The sequence below is a fragment of the Prionailurus bengalensis genome, chromosome B4, assembly GCF_016509475.1.
Source record: "Prionailurus bengalensis isolate Pbe53 chromosome B4, Fcat_Pben_1.1_paternal_pri, whole genome shotgun sequence".
Classification (NCBI taxonomy): domain Eukaryota; kingdom Metazoa; phylum Chordata; class Mammalia; order Carnivora; family Felidae; genus Prionailurus; species Prionailurus bengalensis.
This window is the reverse complement of record NC_057358.1, coordinates 58550046-58566074: the sequence shown is the minus strand read 5'-3', so window position 1 is coordinate 58566074 and position 16029 is coordinate 58550046. Positions and strand designations below refer to the sequence as shown.

Genomic DNA, 16029 nt, shown 5'->3' with positions numbered 1-16029 from the left:
CCACATCATAGACAAGAGTATATTTTCATGGGTTAGAGCTTTTATGACAAAGATGAATGCTTAGGATGTCAGCAGAATGGCAAACGCTCGAGCTTAACATGTATTGGGCTAGTAGTACAATTTTCAAAGCCAATGCCATTTAATTATTTAAAAAAATTAACTAGGATGTCTGTGCCTTCTGAGAGGTACATTTAGAGAAGTCTGGTTTTGAGTACAGAACTCTCCAGATACAATATTTCTGATGAAGGAACTTACAAATTGCAGAACAAAATTATGAATATATCTTGGTAAACAAAGAGATTAAGACTGATATCACTTTGGTGGATTAGGAAACTTCAGGCCCTTGTTCCCTTATGAAAACATTTGGAAAAAAACAAAACAAAAAAAAAACAAACAAAAAAACAGAAGACTTGCTAAAATATCTTCATAGGAACTCTGGAAAATAAAGAGATCAAAATAGTGACAATCCATGAAGGCAAATACTTAGCTCTTTACTAACAGAGGTAGATAAGTGGCCCCCAGTAAAGGGGTGCAGAAGCTGACCATTTACCAAGTTTTTCAGAAATCTAAAGGATTTTGGACCCCAGGACTTTGTTGATAATTCAAGTATTAAACACACACACATGCATACACACACACACACACACACACAGATTGCTTTGAGGTAACTAAATCTCAATGTGACTCATACAAAGTTTGTCACAAACCTTTTCATGAGTCGTGCCATGGGAATATTGTTTTACTTGTAAAATAATTGTGTTGTAGTTTAGAGGCTTTGTTTAAATGCACACTAGTTAATAAATGCTTTATGCATTTAAAAAAGAAAGAAAGGAAAATCTTTGTTCATAGTAAGATTTACTTATAAAAATAATACTGGCAAATTAAGTCTTTCTTCTCTCTCTTTTCTATATTCCCCTCAACACACACACACACACACACACGCATGTACACACACATGTACACATGTGCTCTGCATTTATAGAAATTAATTTTCAGGCTATATTTGAAAGTAGACATTAACTCTAGAATTTTTATAATTAGAAATAGAAAATTAGTTAAGCAACAGGAATTGAAAGAAAACGGTTTAGTAAACAATGATATATTAAACAGGTATTATAATCATGCTTTTTAAGCTAATTGAAAGGGAAATATTATGTAACAAGTGATAAAAGTGGGATATAAATGGTTTCTAGAGTCTCAATTTTGAGTTAAAAAAAATACACTAAAAAGCCTGGAATTAAATTGTAAAATTTTTGGTTGGTGGCATTTTGGTGACTTTTGTTTTCTTCTTTCTACTTTTGTACGTTTTCAAAATCATCTACAGTCGCAATTTACTTTTTAGGTAAAAAAGTAAATAAAAGCATGTCTTGAGGCTTAAAGCATCTTACTTAGATCGTTAAAACTACAACTGTAAGATGTCCTTATGCGTACAAGATGTATAATTCTTTTAAAAAGCAGAACTCTGAGTAATAATCATAGTTCATGATTCTTATGTTTGTATCTATTCGTTTTGACTTTCTTACTTTGTTTATTATACTATTTTATGTGCACAGAAGAGAAGACACACATGATGGTCGCCCAGTGACACAGCGATCTTTAGTACATTTTTTTCCGCAAACAGATTCAGATGCCACACTGCCTTTGTCACAGTCATTAACCTATGACACACCTCTCAGTTACTATATGTCTGGCCCTCAGTTTAGTGGAATAACTGTATCAACAACTGGGCAGAACACTCCTAAAACTACTATAGAGGGCCATTCCCAATCAGCAAACAGCTTGGGTAAGTAAAACATGTATCAAAAATTTTAGACTATTTTTTAAAGCATGCAGTTCAATAGGTTTTTTATGTGCCTAGAAGTCAGAATGATGTGTTATGATTTGTCTCTAATAACACAAATCTCTTAATGTCATATGCAGAGTAACTTGATTATCCTTACCATTGATCTTAGCACTGGAGTCATACTCAGGTCACATAAATGTATGTGGCCAGATGTATCATCCCCATGATTAAAATATCTTGAATTGTCATAATGTTCATGGGCTGATGGCTGAGGTGCTCTAGAATTGCTAGATGAAAATTCTAATGTGTAGCATTTACTCCCCTTCCTCTGAACACTATCAGAAAGACTAAGCGATGTCTTGTGTATTTGTGCCATTAGAAGACTTATGGCTTATGTAAGGAAAAGACAGATAACAGAAAGAAGCAAAATAAATGGTAACAAAACGGTGGAGAGAAAAAGAACAATAATGAATTTGGAGGAGAAGAAAACAGAAGCAGTTCTATAATAGGAAAAAGTCAGGTTTTGACAGTTGCCAACACTGTAAACAATGCACTTTAGCAATACCCACAGGATGTTTGTTTTTAACCAAGTGTAGGGAACTTTGAGGGTATATTAATTATCAAGGTTTACTGAAAAGACCATGGTCTTGGAAACAGAGGACCTAGCTCTAAACTATATTTCTACTTCCTGCACTGGGAGATTTTAGGTAAGGGTATTTAACATCCCTGAGTTCCATTACCCACAAGTGCAAAATAGGGATGAAAATGTCAACTTCACAGGGCTGGCCTAAGAATTAAATAAAATATTTATGAAAATTACCTAGCATACAGTAAGTACTAAATAAAAGTTAGTTGTGAATCTGAATATATCTACAAGCACCTTCTCATTAAATAGGTTAAATTTGGGGTCTGTATTTCAATTACCAGTCAACAAGTTTCCAAACTGGTAGCACAAACACACCCGTGACTCTTGATGCCTCTGTTTTCCTCTATTACTCTGTGGAAAGTTAAGCCTGGCTGCTGTTTATCTGTGTTTCATTTTGTTTCTGATATTTTCCTATTTCATTTGAGGATTTCACCTAATGCCATTATTACCTATGCTTCATTGTTTGTATGCCTAAAATATATTTTTTACAAAGACCTCCTAAGATCACACTGACCTTTAGCAGTGACCAAAATCCATACACTCAAAAGTGAAAATACCAACTTTACATCTAGGGAGGGAATATTTTTCCTTCTTTGTCACTGTATCATCATGGTATATGTCCTATATTTGGATTAAACTGTGCAATCTCTTAGTATTAAGGGGAAAAACAAAACATAGTGGTTTCCCCTTGCAAGATGAGACTTGAGCTGAGCTGTATTCTTCTCCTTCAGTTACCGTAGATTCAACTTCTATAGATAGATACCTGGGTTCCTTTCTAGATTAAATAACAACTGGCACTAAAATTAATCCATCTTCTTTCTTTTTAGAATACAAAGATAATGTATAATCTCCTTCCCCAAAGAAATTTAATGATTAAGTAAATACTCACTTGACTGGAAATGAACTAATTGAATTCCATACATTGCTTCTAGACAAAATACTTTGAGGAATTCTTTTTAGGAACTACGTGTTTACTCCTTTCCATGTTTCATCTTGTTTTGGCTTTGTTAAAGACACAAGAATATAAAGCAAACTCTAGATTGCCTTAATCCTTTGATGATTTTGGACCCAGTGTCACATTAACCAAAGTCCCTGAACTACAATAATTGCTATCACTTACTGAATATTTGCTGAATACTAGACACTGTGCTAGACAGTTATCTACATTTTCTTCAATCCTCACATTGCCTTACACAAGGTAGTATAATTTGTGTTCAGGAAAATGGAGAATTAAAAAGTTTAAATCCATTGGCTTACTAAGTGGCAGAGCCTGGATACAATTGCAGGTCTGTGTAAATCCAAGATATTTTGTTCTATCCACTCCATCATGGTCCCTCTCTGAAGTGTTACTCTCTCTGCAGACACATGATTGGTTTACTCAGCATGGTTCTTTCCATGCAAAATCATAATTAAAAAAAAAAAAAACAAATTTCCAAGAGCATACTAGAGTCTGATTAAGCATTACTTTATCTTTCTAATAAAGAATTTTAGTTCATTAGAGGAAATTTAAGTCTTTACCTGGCACAATTACTAATTGTTGGTAGGAAGGATTCATTTGAGGTTTTAATTTATGGGTAATAATTTGGGGAGGATGGCTAATATGAAATAAAATAAAGTTGTGTTTATATATAACATATCCAAATTTGAGAAACTCAAATGTTTTACCTCCTGGAAAGCTTATGATGCTTCTAGTACATACGAAAGCTTATAATGCTTCTAGTATTTAATAATCAGTTGAGTAAAAGTCATTATGCCAGTGATATTATTGATAATTTAGGATTATTGAAATAATCTCTAGAAATTATGTGTTACTAAAAATAATCACTAGTTATTTTATAGACTTTGGCTTAAAGCTTTTAATTATCCTCATTGAGTTTGACAGTGACCGTAAAATGTATAAAGAATATAATTTTGTAGAAGCAAAGAATAAAGATAGCAACTTTGGGTTCCTTTAATGTCTTTTTATTTATTTCTCTCTCTGTTGCTTTCCTCTTTGACTGATTTCTTTAAAAGGAGTCAACAGCTTCATAATGACAAAGAAACAGCCTCTGTCAGTCCTTGCTCCTGAGACAGCTGTAACTGGGGAAGGAGAAGATTATTTCCTATCTTTGTTTGGTGATTCAAAGAAATTTGCTGCATGCTCATTCCAGGCAGAGAACACCCGGAAGCACTTTTCCATGATTCTTGAAGAAGTGGGCCAATCTAGATCCAGGTACATATTCTATTTGAACTATTTAATATCTCCTCTTGGGATAGAAGCTACTTTATATCAGTAGAGAATTTTATTTCTTTTTTCTTAATGTTTATTTATTTTTGAGAGACAGAAAGAGTACAAGCAGGGGAGGGGCAGAGAGAGAGAGGGAAACGCAGACTCCAAAGCAGGCTTCAGGCTCTTAGCTGTCAGCAGAAAGCCCAGTGCAGGACTGGAACTCCTGAACCATGAGATCATGACCTGAGCCGAAGTCAGACGCTTAACTGACTGAGCCACCCAGGCGCCCCAGAAAATTTTATTTCTAATCTGTTGTTACATCCATGATTTCATCTAAAACCCTAAACAGTTTGTTGAAATACAACTGTTTCACGTTCTGAGCAATGATAAGAAATCAATGTAACTTTCTAGGGAACCAAACAAGGATGCTGATTTTTCAAAGATGCCAGAGAAAATAGCACTACATAATCCCTACAAATAAAGTCAATTATATTTTTTTATTATTGGGAAATCATTCAGATGGATTTAGTATCTTTTTTCTCTTCTACTAGTCTCTTGAGTTCAAGATATAAGGAGAAAGGTGGACTTATTCCTTGATCCATTTTTATGTTTGTTGGTATCTGGCAAAAAGAATTATCAGGATGAAAGTTGATATTAGAACTGAAATAAAAGAGTAGACTCATCTATACATTTACTTAACCCTGATTTTCTTGTTCCTTAACAACAGATTGAATTGTGAATTATTAGTAATAAACACATGTTGACAGAGGGTGTTAGAAGGCTAAAAGAAGTTTTAGCCAGGTTTGATGATCAGACATAAAGGAAACATTTCCCCTTAGGTCACATTTCCTAAAATCACCCACTATTACCATTCAACTGTAGTGAACACCTAAGTGTTCTTTCAACCATCCAAAAACACTTCATCAAATTGTTCATTCAGTATCTATCTACCATGTTAAAAATGATGACTTGTTTGGGGCAAAAATTCAAAAAAGACTTGTGAATATGGTTTTAAGAACTTTCACTCAGGTAGATCAGAAAAGAGCTGCAGGTGTAAGGATTGAGAGAGAGGCAAATAATGTATCAAGGCATTTAGAGGAGAACTTTCTCCCAGCCAAGGATGATCTGGGAAGACTTTGTGAAGGAGTTATCATTTAGAATTATCTTAGAAAGATTAGTAAATTTGGGGTATGCAAATTTGGAGTCTTTGAGAACATCCTAGATCACTAGTTCTCAACCCTACCTACACAGTTGAATCACCTGAGAAGTTTTTAATGTCCTGATCCTACCCTAGACTCTGAGTCAGATGTTCTAGTGCTGGAATAGAGCATGGTATTTTTTTAAACTCCATAGTAATTCTAGCACACAGCCAAGGTTGCGAACCACTATCTTACTTAGAGCAAAGGAACAGCATAAACAAACTGAAGGAGGCAGAAAAAGCTAGGATCTAGGAGATATAAGGCATTTTACAGCATTGCTCCACTGAGCAGTGTATCAATTAGTGTAACAGGGCTGTAGGGGCCAGATTTGGGGAGTGATCACAGTGAGCCTTGAATACCAGGCTGAGGAATTTGATCTTCACAATGGGCATGGGAAGCAATGGGAAAATTTCAGACAAAGGAGTAACAAGATCATGATTCAGAACGTTTAATTGTGGCAATGAATATTATGAATGAATGTTGGAGTAGCATTTTGTCAAATGCTTTTTATGCATCTACTGAGATGATCATATAGTTTTTCTTTCTCAATGTTAAAGCAACCCTGCGCTCTTCAAATAAATCTCATTTGATCATAATGTTAAACCTTTAAATATATTGTTGAATTTGATTGGCTAAAATTTTGATTCAAATGTTTACATCTATGTTTGTGAAGAGTATTGATCTGTAGTTTTCTTCTGTAATGAATGTCTTTGTCTGCTTTGGCATCAGGGTAAAACTTGCCTCGTAGAATGAGTTAGGATATAATTCCACTCTCATATTCTAGCTGAGTTCCTGTAGGATTGATTTTTTCTTAAATATTTTATAGACTTCATCAGCAAAGCATTCTGGGCCTGAAGTTTCTCTGTGGGAAGGTTTTTACCTACAAATTCTATTTCTTTAAAATAGATATCAGTATATTCCTTTTATCTGTATCTTCTTGAGAGAACATGAATAGTTTGTGTCTTTCAAGCAATTTGTCCATTTCATCTAAGTTGCCAGATTTATATTCATAAACTTGTTCAAGGTATTTCCTTATTATCACTTTAGTATCTATAGAATCTGTAGTGATGTAACATTTCTTGTTGCTGATACTGGTCAGGTGTGTCTCCTTCCTTTTTCCTGATCAATCTTGTCTGAGAGTTATCAGCTTTATTAAACTTCTTAAAGAACCAGTGTTGGGGCGCCTGGGTGGCTCAGTCGGTTGAGCGTCTGACTTCAGCTCAGGTCATGATCTCGCGGTCTGTGAGAACAGTGTCCAATATCTTGGAAAACATCAGTTCATATAATTTCTTCTAGATTCTTAGTTGTTTCAGGTGAGAAGTCAAATACAGTTTCTGTTACTGAAACTCAGCTAGAAACAGAAGCCTCTTCTCAATTTGATTGTTTTCAGTAAAATATGCTGTTTATTTCCTGCTATCACTCATTATCTCTAAGGATGTTTAATATATTCCAGCAGGAGGAAAAAATAGTAGACAAACAAGAAACAAAATGAAGAAATTATTAGAATTTTCACTAGCTATGCATGATCTTTCTTCCTACCTCTAAGACCATATATTAACTTCCAGGTCAGTTCTAGATGTCTCAGGAGTGACCAAACTACATTAAGAAGGCTACCTTCCCACTCATTCTCATTCTCTACACTTCCCTAGGCAGTTGTTCATTCTGTAAATCTAGAATCAGGATGGTAGGAAGCTGTGGGCCAAGATGGGCCTCACCAAGATAATGATAACTACATGAATAGTTTTTGTCCAAAATAGCTTATAATGTTACAAATCTGAGGGCTTTTCTCTTGTAATAGCAATGAGCTGAATCAAACTCCCTGAGTCTTCCTAAGTTTGTCTTCTAAAAACTTATAGGTCTCGGGGCGCTTGGGTGGCTCAGTTGGTTAAGCAGCCGACTTCGGCTCAGGTCATGATCTCATGGTTTGTGGGTTTGAGCCACCATTGGGCTATGTGCTGACAGCTCAGAGTCTGGAGCCTGCTTCCGTTCTGTCTCCCTCTGTCTCTCTCTCTGCCCCTCCCCTGCTTGTGCTCTCTCTCTAAAATAAATAAACATTAAAAAAAATTTAAAAAACCTTATGAGGTCTTAAATACTGTAGCCCTTCATCAGACCTCCCACAGCTATAAACATAGGTGCCAATCTGTACAGAGAATTGTTAGGTAGGGGTCTATTGGAAGAACTGACACTCTAAGGTAATTTTAGCAAACTTTAGAGTTGTAGAAACCTTAATGTAGATAAGTAGCATGAAGCTATCAAGAAGAACCTAAGAACTAGATAAATCAGGGCTTAAATAATGGAAAATGTTTGTTTTTTAAAAAGTTACATAGCCATATGTCTCTTCAATCTCTTTACTAATCAGTCCCATGCCAAGACTCCTGAAAGAATGATTGGTACATTTTACACTCTCAGCATATCATGACTTATAAACAGAGGTCTGAAGTCACTTTTCTACTAAAGAAAAGTGGGAAGGCTTATTGTAAAAAGAAAAAGATAACTAGTAAATGCTGTGTGATAGCAGTTTAATAGCCCTGCCTCTGTGAATTTCTATGTACTGTGTGAAGTATTTTCCTATAGCTTTTGGCCAAATATCAAAAGGCAGGGAAACCAAGTGATTAGCCCTGACATGGGCGAAGTTATTTTTTCCTTCAGACAAGGTAATTTATTCTATTTATGTGCATAAAATAAAAATTTAAGATCAATGAATAAACAGTTCACGTAAATAATGGAAGGTTTTTGAAAAGCAACTGTGCATATTCCATTATGTGTATGATAACAAAAGGATAATGGAACTATTCTAGGTTCTTATCTGTTTAAAAGCAAAACTCAAAATAGTGCTCATCTCCCATGCAAAAAAAAACACCAAGTCTGAAAACCAAAAAGGCATCTTGTCAAGAAATTAAAGTATCTCACAGAGAATTCAGTAACAGTAGGATGAGGATGACATAGAGGAATTCTAGGCAAAGAAGAGTAAAATGTTATACCAACAATTTAGTAAGAACCATAATGGTAATGCAAAAGAAAAAACAGGTATGTAAATTTCTCAAAAGTAAACCTCTGCAAAACAGCCATTCTCATATAATGCAATGGAAATATGAAATTAGACCGCAATTTTTAAAGCAGTTTGGTAGTGCATAGTGAGATTTCATGGATGTTTACATTCTCTGTTCTCACAATTCCTCTTCTAGGAGAGGAAACTCAGAGTGATAGCCTGACATTTTAAGCCATTTTCTCCTCAAAACAGTTGCTAATTTGAAACCAGCAGCTAAGAAGCTGAGAAGTTAATCATATATTGGCAGTCTCATAAGACTAGGTGAATAAATATTGAGATTCAGGGCCTGTCAAGAAGGAGGACCATTGATAAACAACCCAGGCTTTCAGGTGGAACCTCAAAGGGTCACCCAATAGTAAGAATTTACAAGGCATACAAAATGACAAAAGTTGACCAAAAACTAAGGTTAAAAATGGACATTAAAAACAGGCCTAGGTAGGGGCGCCTGGGTGGCTCAGTGGTTGAGCGTCCAACTTCAGCTCAGGTCATGATCTCATGGTCTATGAGTTCAAGCCCCATGTCAGGCTCTGTGCTGAGCTCAGAGCCTGGAGCCTGCTTCAGATTCTGCATCTCCCTCTCTCTCTGCCCTGCCCCCGCTCATGCTCTGTCTCTCTCCCTCTGTCAAAAATAAAAATAAACATTAAAAAAAACTTAAAAAAAAACAGGCCTAGGTAGTAAAGATATTATGTTTATCTGACAGGGATTTTAAAATAACAATGACTAAATATTCAAGGAATTAAATGACAAAATAAATATTTTATTAGTTTATTCTCTTATGAAATTATCAAAAAGAAATTCTAGAAGTAAAAATTCCAATAAGAGAAATTACTACTTCAGAAATAGTTGGGTTTAACAATATATTTGATGCAACGCAAGAGAGAATTATTGCACTAAAGCATTCTCAGAAGAAAATACCCAGGCTGAATTGCAAATTTTAGAAGAACAGACATTAGCACACAATTATAAATAGAGAAAGATTTAAAACAAAATTGAACTACTTGTAACTGAAGTCCCTTAAGGGGGGGAAACACAGATTAAGACAAAACAGTATTGGTCAAAATCCAACATAGAAGTTTCCCAACCTAATGAAAGACATCAAGCCACAGATGCAAGAAGCACTGCCAACTCCCAGAAAGATAAAAGGCAGAAAAATAACAACCCAAATCTCTGATTACATTGTAGAAAAACTTCTAAAACAGAAGACATAAGGAAAATCTTAGAGAAAAAAAGACACTTAAACAAAAGATTGGTAGTGGTTTATCATTAGAAAAACAGAAGACAGAGAACAGAAGACTTTGGCAACATTTCTAGCACACAATTTAAAAATTTATAAGAAGTGTATGTTAGTTTTCTATTGCTGCCATAACAAATTATCACCAATATAGGAACTTAAAATTACATGAATAATACTTTTATTACTGCACAGTTCTTCTTCCAAAAATATGTGTATATATTTAAATGCTATTTTAGAAATACTATTAACTCAATTATAAAAATGTAAAACAACCTTATAGAAGTGGAAAAAATAATATGAACAGGGAATTCACAGAACAAAACTGTGTGGCCAATAAATAGCTTACTCAACTTCTCTATAATCAGGGAAAACAAATTTTGTACCCATGATATTGAAAATATTAAGAAATTTGAAACTTTCAAGTGTTAGTAGGGATGTGGGGAATAAGAAGAGTGACTACCAACACTTGCAAAGACAGTGAGTAAAGCATGCAATGGCATGAATTATCACAAGTCTTGTGGTAAATTTTAAGACTTCATGGTTACAGTTTAAGCAAAGCTAGGCAGTAGGGGGAAAAAAGAAATTATGTACAGCCTCGTTTCCATGCTATGAAGCTGGTGTTTTGTCTGGAAGTATATGGTAAGATACTGAAGGGTTTATCCTTGAACAAAGGACTGCTCTGGAAGCAAAATGGAGACTAGTTAGGAGGGTACAATACTGGAGAAACCAGTTAGGACACTATTACAATATCATACAAAGGTGATGAGAGCCTAATGAAGATAGCAGCAATAGGGATGGGGAAAAGGGGATGTATATAGAAAGATATAGGGATAGAATCAATAGTATTTGGCCACAGATAAGGCAAGGTTAATAGAGTGCAAAAGTAATGGAAATTCCAGGCATGGCCAACAGAATAAATGATGACATAATTAACTAGAATAAGTTTCCCACTCTTCCCAAATGATGAGTTCAATTTGGGGAATGTTGATTTAGAGGCACCTTCAGGGTCTGTGGTCAATTGTTTCTATGGGTTGAAAGCTCAGCTGGAAAGTCTAATTTAGATTTAGCAGTCATCAGTGTATTAATGCTTACTTAAGCCTTATTCATAGATGATACCACATATATGGAGTGTGATGAGAATAAAAGAGGGTTAAAGACAGAATCCTGGGGATCAATATCTGAGAGATGGGTGAAGAGGAAAAATCTGAAAAAGAGACTAAAAAGAAAAGAGAGAGAGAGAGGGAGGGAGAGAGAGACTGAAAAGGAGCAACCAGACTGAAAGAAGGAAAACAGTGGACTTGGGTAAACAAGAAGAGTTCCAAAAAAGAGGCCATATCTGGCAGAGGCAAATACCACCGAGATATTAAGACAAAGACTGAGTTGGTGGGAATGTAAGTTGGTACAGCCACAGTGGAAAACAGTATTAAAGTTCCTCAAAAAATTAATATCATAGGATCCAGCCATTCTACTTCTGGGTATATACCCCCAAATGAAAGCAACTCTGAAGCAACTCTACTTCTGGGTATATACCCCCAAATGAAAGCTCTGAAGAGGTAGATAGATGGCACTCCTATGTTTATTGCAGCATTATTTACAATAGCCAAGATAATAGAAGCAACTTAAATGTCCATCAATAGATGAATATCTATCTATCTATCTATCTATCGAAATCTTACTCAGCTGTAAAAAAGAATGAAACCATTTGCAACAACATGAATGGACCTAGAGAGTATACTTCTAAATGAAATAAGTCAGACAGAGAAATACAAATATCATATGACTTCACTTATTTGTGCAATCTAAAAAACAAAACAAACAAACAAACCAGAAACAGACTCATAGATAGTGAAAACAGACTGTTGGTTACTGGAGTTGTGAGAGCTTGGGGCCAGGTAAAATAGGTGAAGGGGATTAAGAGATACAAACTTTGAGTTATAAAATAAATCATGCTGATGTAATGTACAGCATAAAAAATATAGTCAATAATATTGTAATAACTTTGTAAGGTGACAGATGGTAACTAGACTTATCATGGGGATAATTTTGTAATGTGTAAAAATATTGAATCACTATGATGTACACCTGAAACTAATAGGATATTGTATGTCAATTATACTTCAATAAATATACTGTAATACATATTTGACAGTTGCTAAGAGAGTGGATCTTAAAATTTTTTCTCACAAGAAACAATGTAACTCTGTATGGTGGTGGATGTTAACTAGACTCATTGTGGCAATCGTTTTCCAATGTATACAAATATCAAATCCATATGTTGTAAACTTGAAACTAATATAATGTTTTTCAATTATATATCAATAAAAAAAATAAGTAACCACTCAATTTATCTCAGTTTACTAACCAAGAGGATATTGGTCATCTTGGTCTAAGGCAGAAGTAGATGGTAGTGGATCGAGGAGTGAATAAGAGGTGAAGAATTATTGACATAGTCTTTCCAAAAGCTTGATTGTAATAGCAGTATGAAGTGGAAGGTGGAGGAAGATTGTTTTTTTTAAGGTGGTGGCAGTTTGAGGATACATATACATTTGGGGAAAAGGGGCACTGTGGAAGGAGAGGTTAGTATTAAAGGACAAAAGAAGAATAATGAATGGACTGAGATGCTGAAGCAGTGGGGGGAGGCGGTGAGCAGAGGGTTTCACTGTGGATGGGAGAAAGGCCCCTCTTCCACTGAAACAAGATGGGCTGGAACAGAGAAGAGGTAAAGTGGGTATGGGTGAACCTGCTTCTAAGAGGAAAGCAGGAAAACACACTTCTCTCTAATGGCCCTGTTTTCTTAGTGAGATTATTTGCTGAGAGTAAGGATGGAGATGTGAGGCAGGGTTTTGTACATTGTTGGAGGAATAATGGACCAGGCTGGTTTAGCTCATGAAGAACACAACTTGCTAAAACACACACACACACACACACACACACACACACACACACACACACACACCCCTTGCTGCCAGTTACTAAGGGAGTCATTAAGGGCCCACCTGTGGTTGAAGACCAATTTATTCTGTGGCAGTAATTTATACGTGTGTGTGTGTGTGTGTGTGTGTGTGTGTATTTTCTAGCAGTACTCAACCACCAGGCTATATAGACTTTAAACAATTTGAATGTTTGCATCAAACCTCTTTGAGAATGCATTAGTTGAGTGAGACAGAAGAGCTAATGCTAACATTTATTGGGTACTCTTGGACATGGCAATCTCTCTCTAAACATGTCTGTAAAATGTCCTTGTCTGTAAAATGGGACTAAATAGTACTTGTCTCACTGGTACTTGTTGGAAGAATTACATGAAATATTAGTGTTCCTCAGATTGTTTACCATGACCTTCAATAAGAAATGGGTAGCCTTATTGTGAGGATTAAATGAATATCTGAAAGTTCACAATGCCTTTCCCAAAATATCTGGGGACTTAATGTGTTTCAAAATTCTGAATTTGGGGAATTTGAGGAAAGTAATATGATGACCAGAACACATATTACATAACATCCCATCAGGGCTTAGAAAAGTATCCAAAATCAAACATTAATCTTTCTACAGCCAAACATAATTAATATTCACACAAACCACAAATGAAGACTCTTAATAGCCTCCCAAGAGTTTCAGGTCAGATTATGCCACCGAAAGAATTCAGGTCAGATTTTTCCTCAACTGTATATTTTTGTCAAGTTTTTATTTAAATTCCAACTAATGGACATACAGTGCAGTATTAGTTTCAGGTATAGAATTTAGTGATTCATCACTTCCATAAAATGCCCAGTGCTCATCACAATATCAAACGTATTTTTTTTTAAGCTTTGGGGTTTTTTTTAGGATTTTTTGGATTTTGGAATTGTGGATATGAAATTGCAGTTATAGATACAATCTTTACAAAGTACCCAGCACATAATAATTATTGGTTATTATTACTGGCATTTCACTTTTAAAATGATGGCTATAACCCACAAATGGGATTTCATGTGACCCACACTCTAAGAAATGCTAACATACAGATGTTTAGCCTGGTCCCTGGTACACACTAGGCTTTCAACATGTTGCAGGGAAAAATTACCATTTTATATTTGTATAATATTTTAAGTTTCAATCATTCTTTTTAAGCATGTAGTTGCTATTCATCTTCACAGTAACTTTATCCAAAATAATCTGAATGGTTTAACTTTCCTCTTCATTTAGATGGTAGTTTCATGTCTCAGTGCTTTTATGATGAACAGAAGGAATGTAAATAATGATAAACACATCTTCCTATGGCATTTATACCTTGACACCTAAAGTGCTTTCTAACTTTAATTACTTTATGTGAAAGAATTTTGTTGCATAGATAAACAAGCAGAACCAAGAGATCAAGCCATTTGTCTTAGGTTATAAAATACACTATTTCTACATAGACTGTGTCCAACAGACTATACAGCTATTTGAATGTTGTACTTTCAAAGCATATTATTCAGTCCTTAAAATGAGCTAAAGACACGTTTCTCTTAAGTCGCCTTATAATCTTTGTGTTTTATTTTTTCAGTGCTCTTGGAGACATTAAAATAGCTGAAGTAAATGTCAAGGGTTTATTCGTGAAGCTCATTAACTCTTCCCTTGACAAAGAACTGGAGATTGGAGGTCATATTCTCCAGCAAAATGTGAATGGACAAACAGTCTCTTCGTACCGCTTCCTTCCAAATATCATAATGCAGGCCAATCGCACAGTAACAGTGAGTGCCAGATATAAATGCTGTGATGCTCTGAACTAGAATTGTACAGGAAAAACTCATCTACCCAGCCAGACTGGCTCAGCACCAGTTGTTTCTTCATCATTTGATCTCTACGTAAAATGTGGTTTCTCGTTGTTGTTGGTTATTTGTGCCACTTTGTCCATCCCTAGATGTAAATTAACACCCATAATTCAATTTCCATTGCTTTCCTCAATTTGGTGTACAATACCTTTTGTTTTTATGATTTCACTATTAAAATGAAATACTTAGGTTCCCAAAACTAAGCAAACATAATCCTTAAAAGCAAAGAGATTGTTTGCTTAGAGAACAGGTAATTAGTTGATGCTGGAAGGTTTCCTTTCTTTTTTGTGCTTTCCTTTAAGTCATGTACAGTAGCTTGGTTTACACAACTGATATTATATATTATGCAGTCATATTTTAAAACCTCATTGTTCAAAATGACACATTTCAATGACCCCCTGACATATACAAAACTATGTGAAGCTGCAATGGCATTTGTCATTAACAAACCATTTTTCTTATAGGTATGGGCAGCTGCATCTGAAGCAAAGCATCAGCCACCATCAGATTTTCTTTGGAGAGAACAAAAAATGTTTAAAACAAGCCCAGATTGTACAACAATTCTGTGCAAACCTAATGGTGAAGTCAGTGTCTGATTCTCAACAATAGCTTTTAAAAGAATGCATAGCTCTCCTTAGGTTCCCCTTCTCCTCTTAGCTGACTCAATTATTTTCCATCCTTAAGAGCTCAGATAGAACCATCACCAACTGCAATAACATGTCAGGCAAATCAACAGCATCCTCTTCCCAGGGCCAAAATGCCAAAGAGCTACTTACAAGTTGGCAAAAATAATTTTCATAGCCCATATTTATAAGAAATTACTTCAAATTTTAGAATTAGGGATGGATTTTATTTATGATATTTAGCCCAAAGAGTGGAATAAGAAAGGAAAGTACTACATAGAGACCTTTTCTATTCATTTCTCAATTATTTGTTGAGATTATTGTCCATTCCAATGGCTGTAATAAGTGCTGAGAATATAACATAGAGTAGGATATGATATCTGCTCTTAAGATATTAATATTCTCATGAAAGAATCTATAGTCTAATTTGTAACAACTATACTTTAAATCAACTTCACCATAAATTAAGTGTATTAATAATAATTTTAGGTAACTT

The 16029-nt window shown here is 35.1% G+C and overlaps 1 protein-coding gene across 8 annotated transcripts in view; it reads left to right on the top strand.

Moving 5' to 3' along the window:
* The window catches only part of LMNTD1 (lamin tail domain containing 1), a 541299-nt gene that overhangs the window by 430915 nt on the left and 94355 nt on the right, over positions 1–16029 (top strand). For 7 of the 8 annotated variants that reach the window (XM_043564837.1, XM_043564834.1, XM_043564835.1 and 4 more), the window contains 4 exons: positions 1554–1783; positions 4443–4641; positions 14643–14829; positions 15375–15494. In XM_043564837.1, the coding sequence (XP_043420772.1) occupies positions 1554–1783; positions 4443–4641; positions 14643–14829; positions 15375–15494 (736 nt within the window). The remainder of the gene's footprint in view (positions 1–1553; positions 1784–4442; positions 4642–14642; positions 14830–15374; positions 15495–16029) is intronic. The other variant, XM_043564840.1, reaches the window with a different exon arrangement.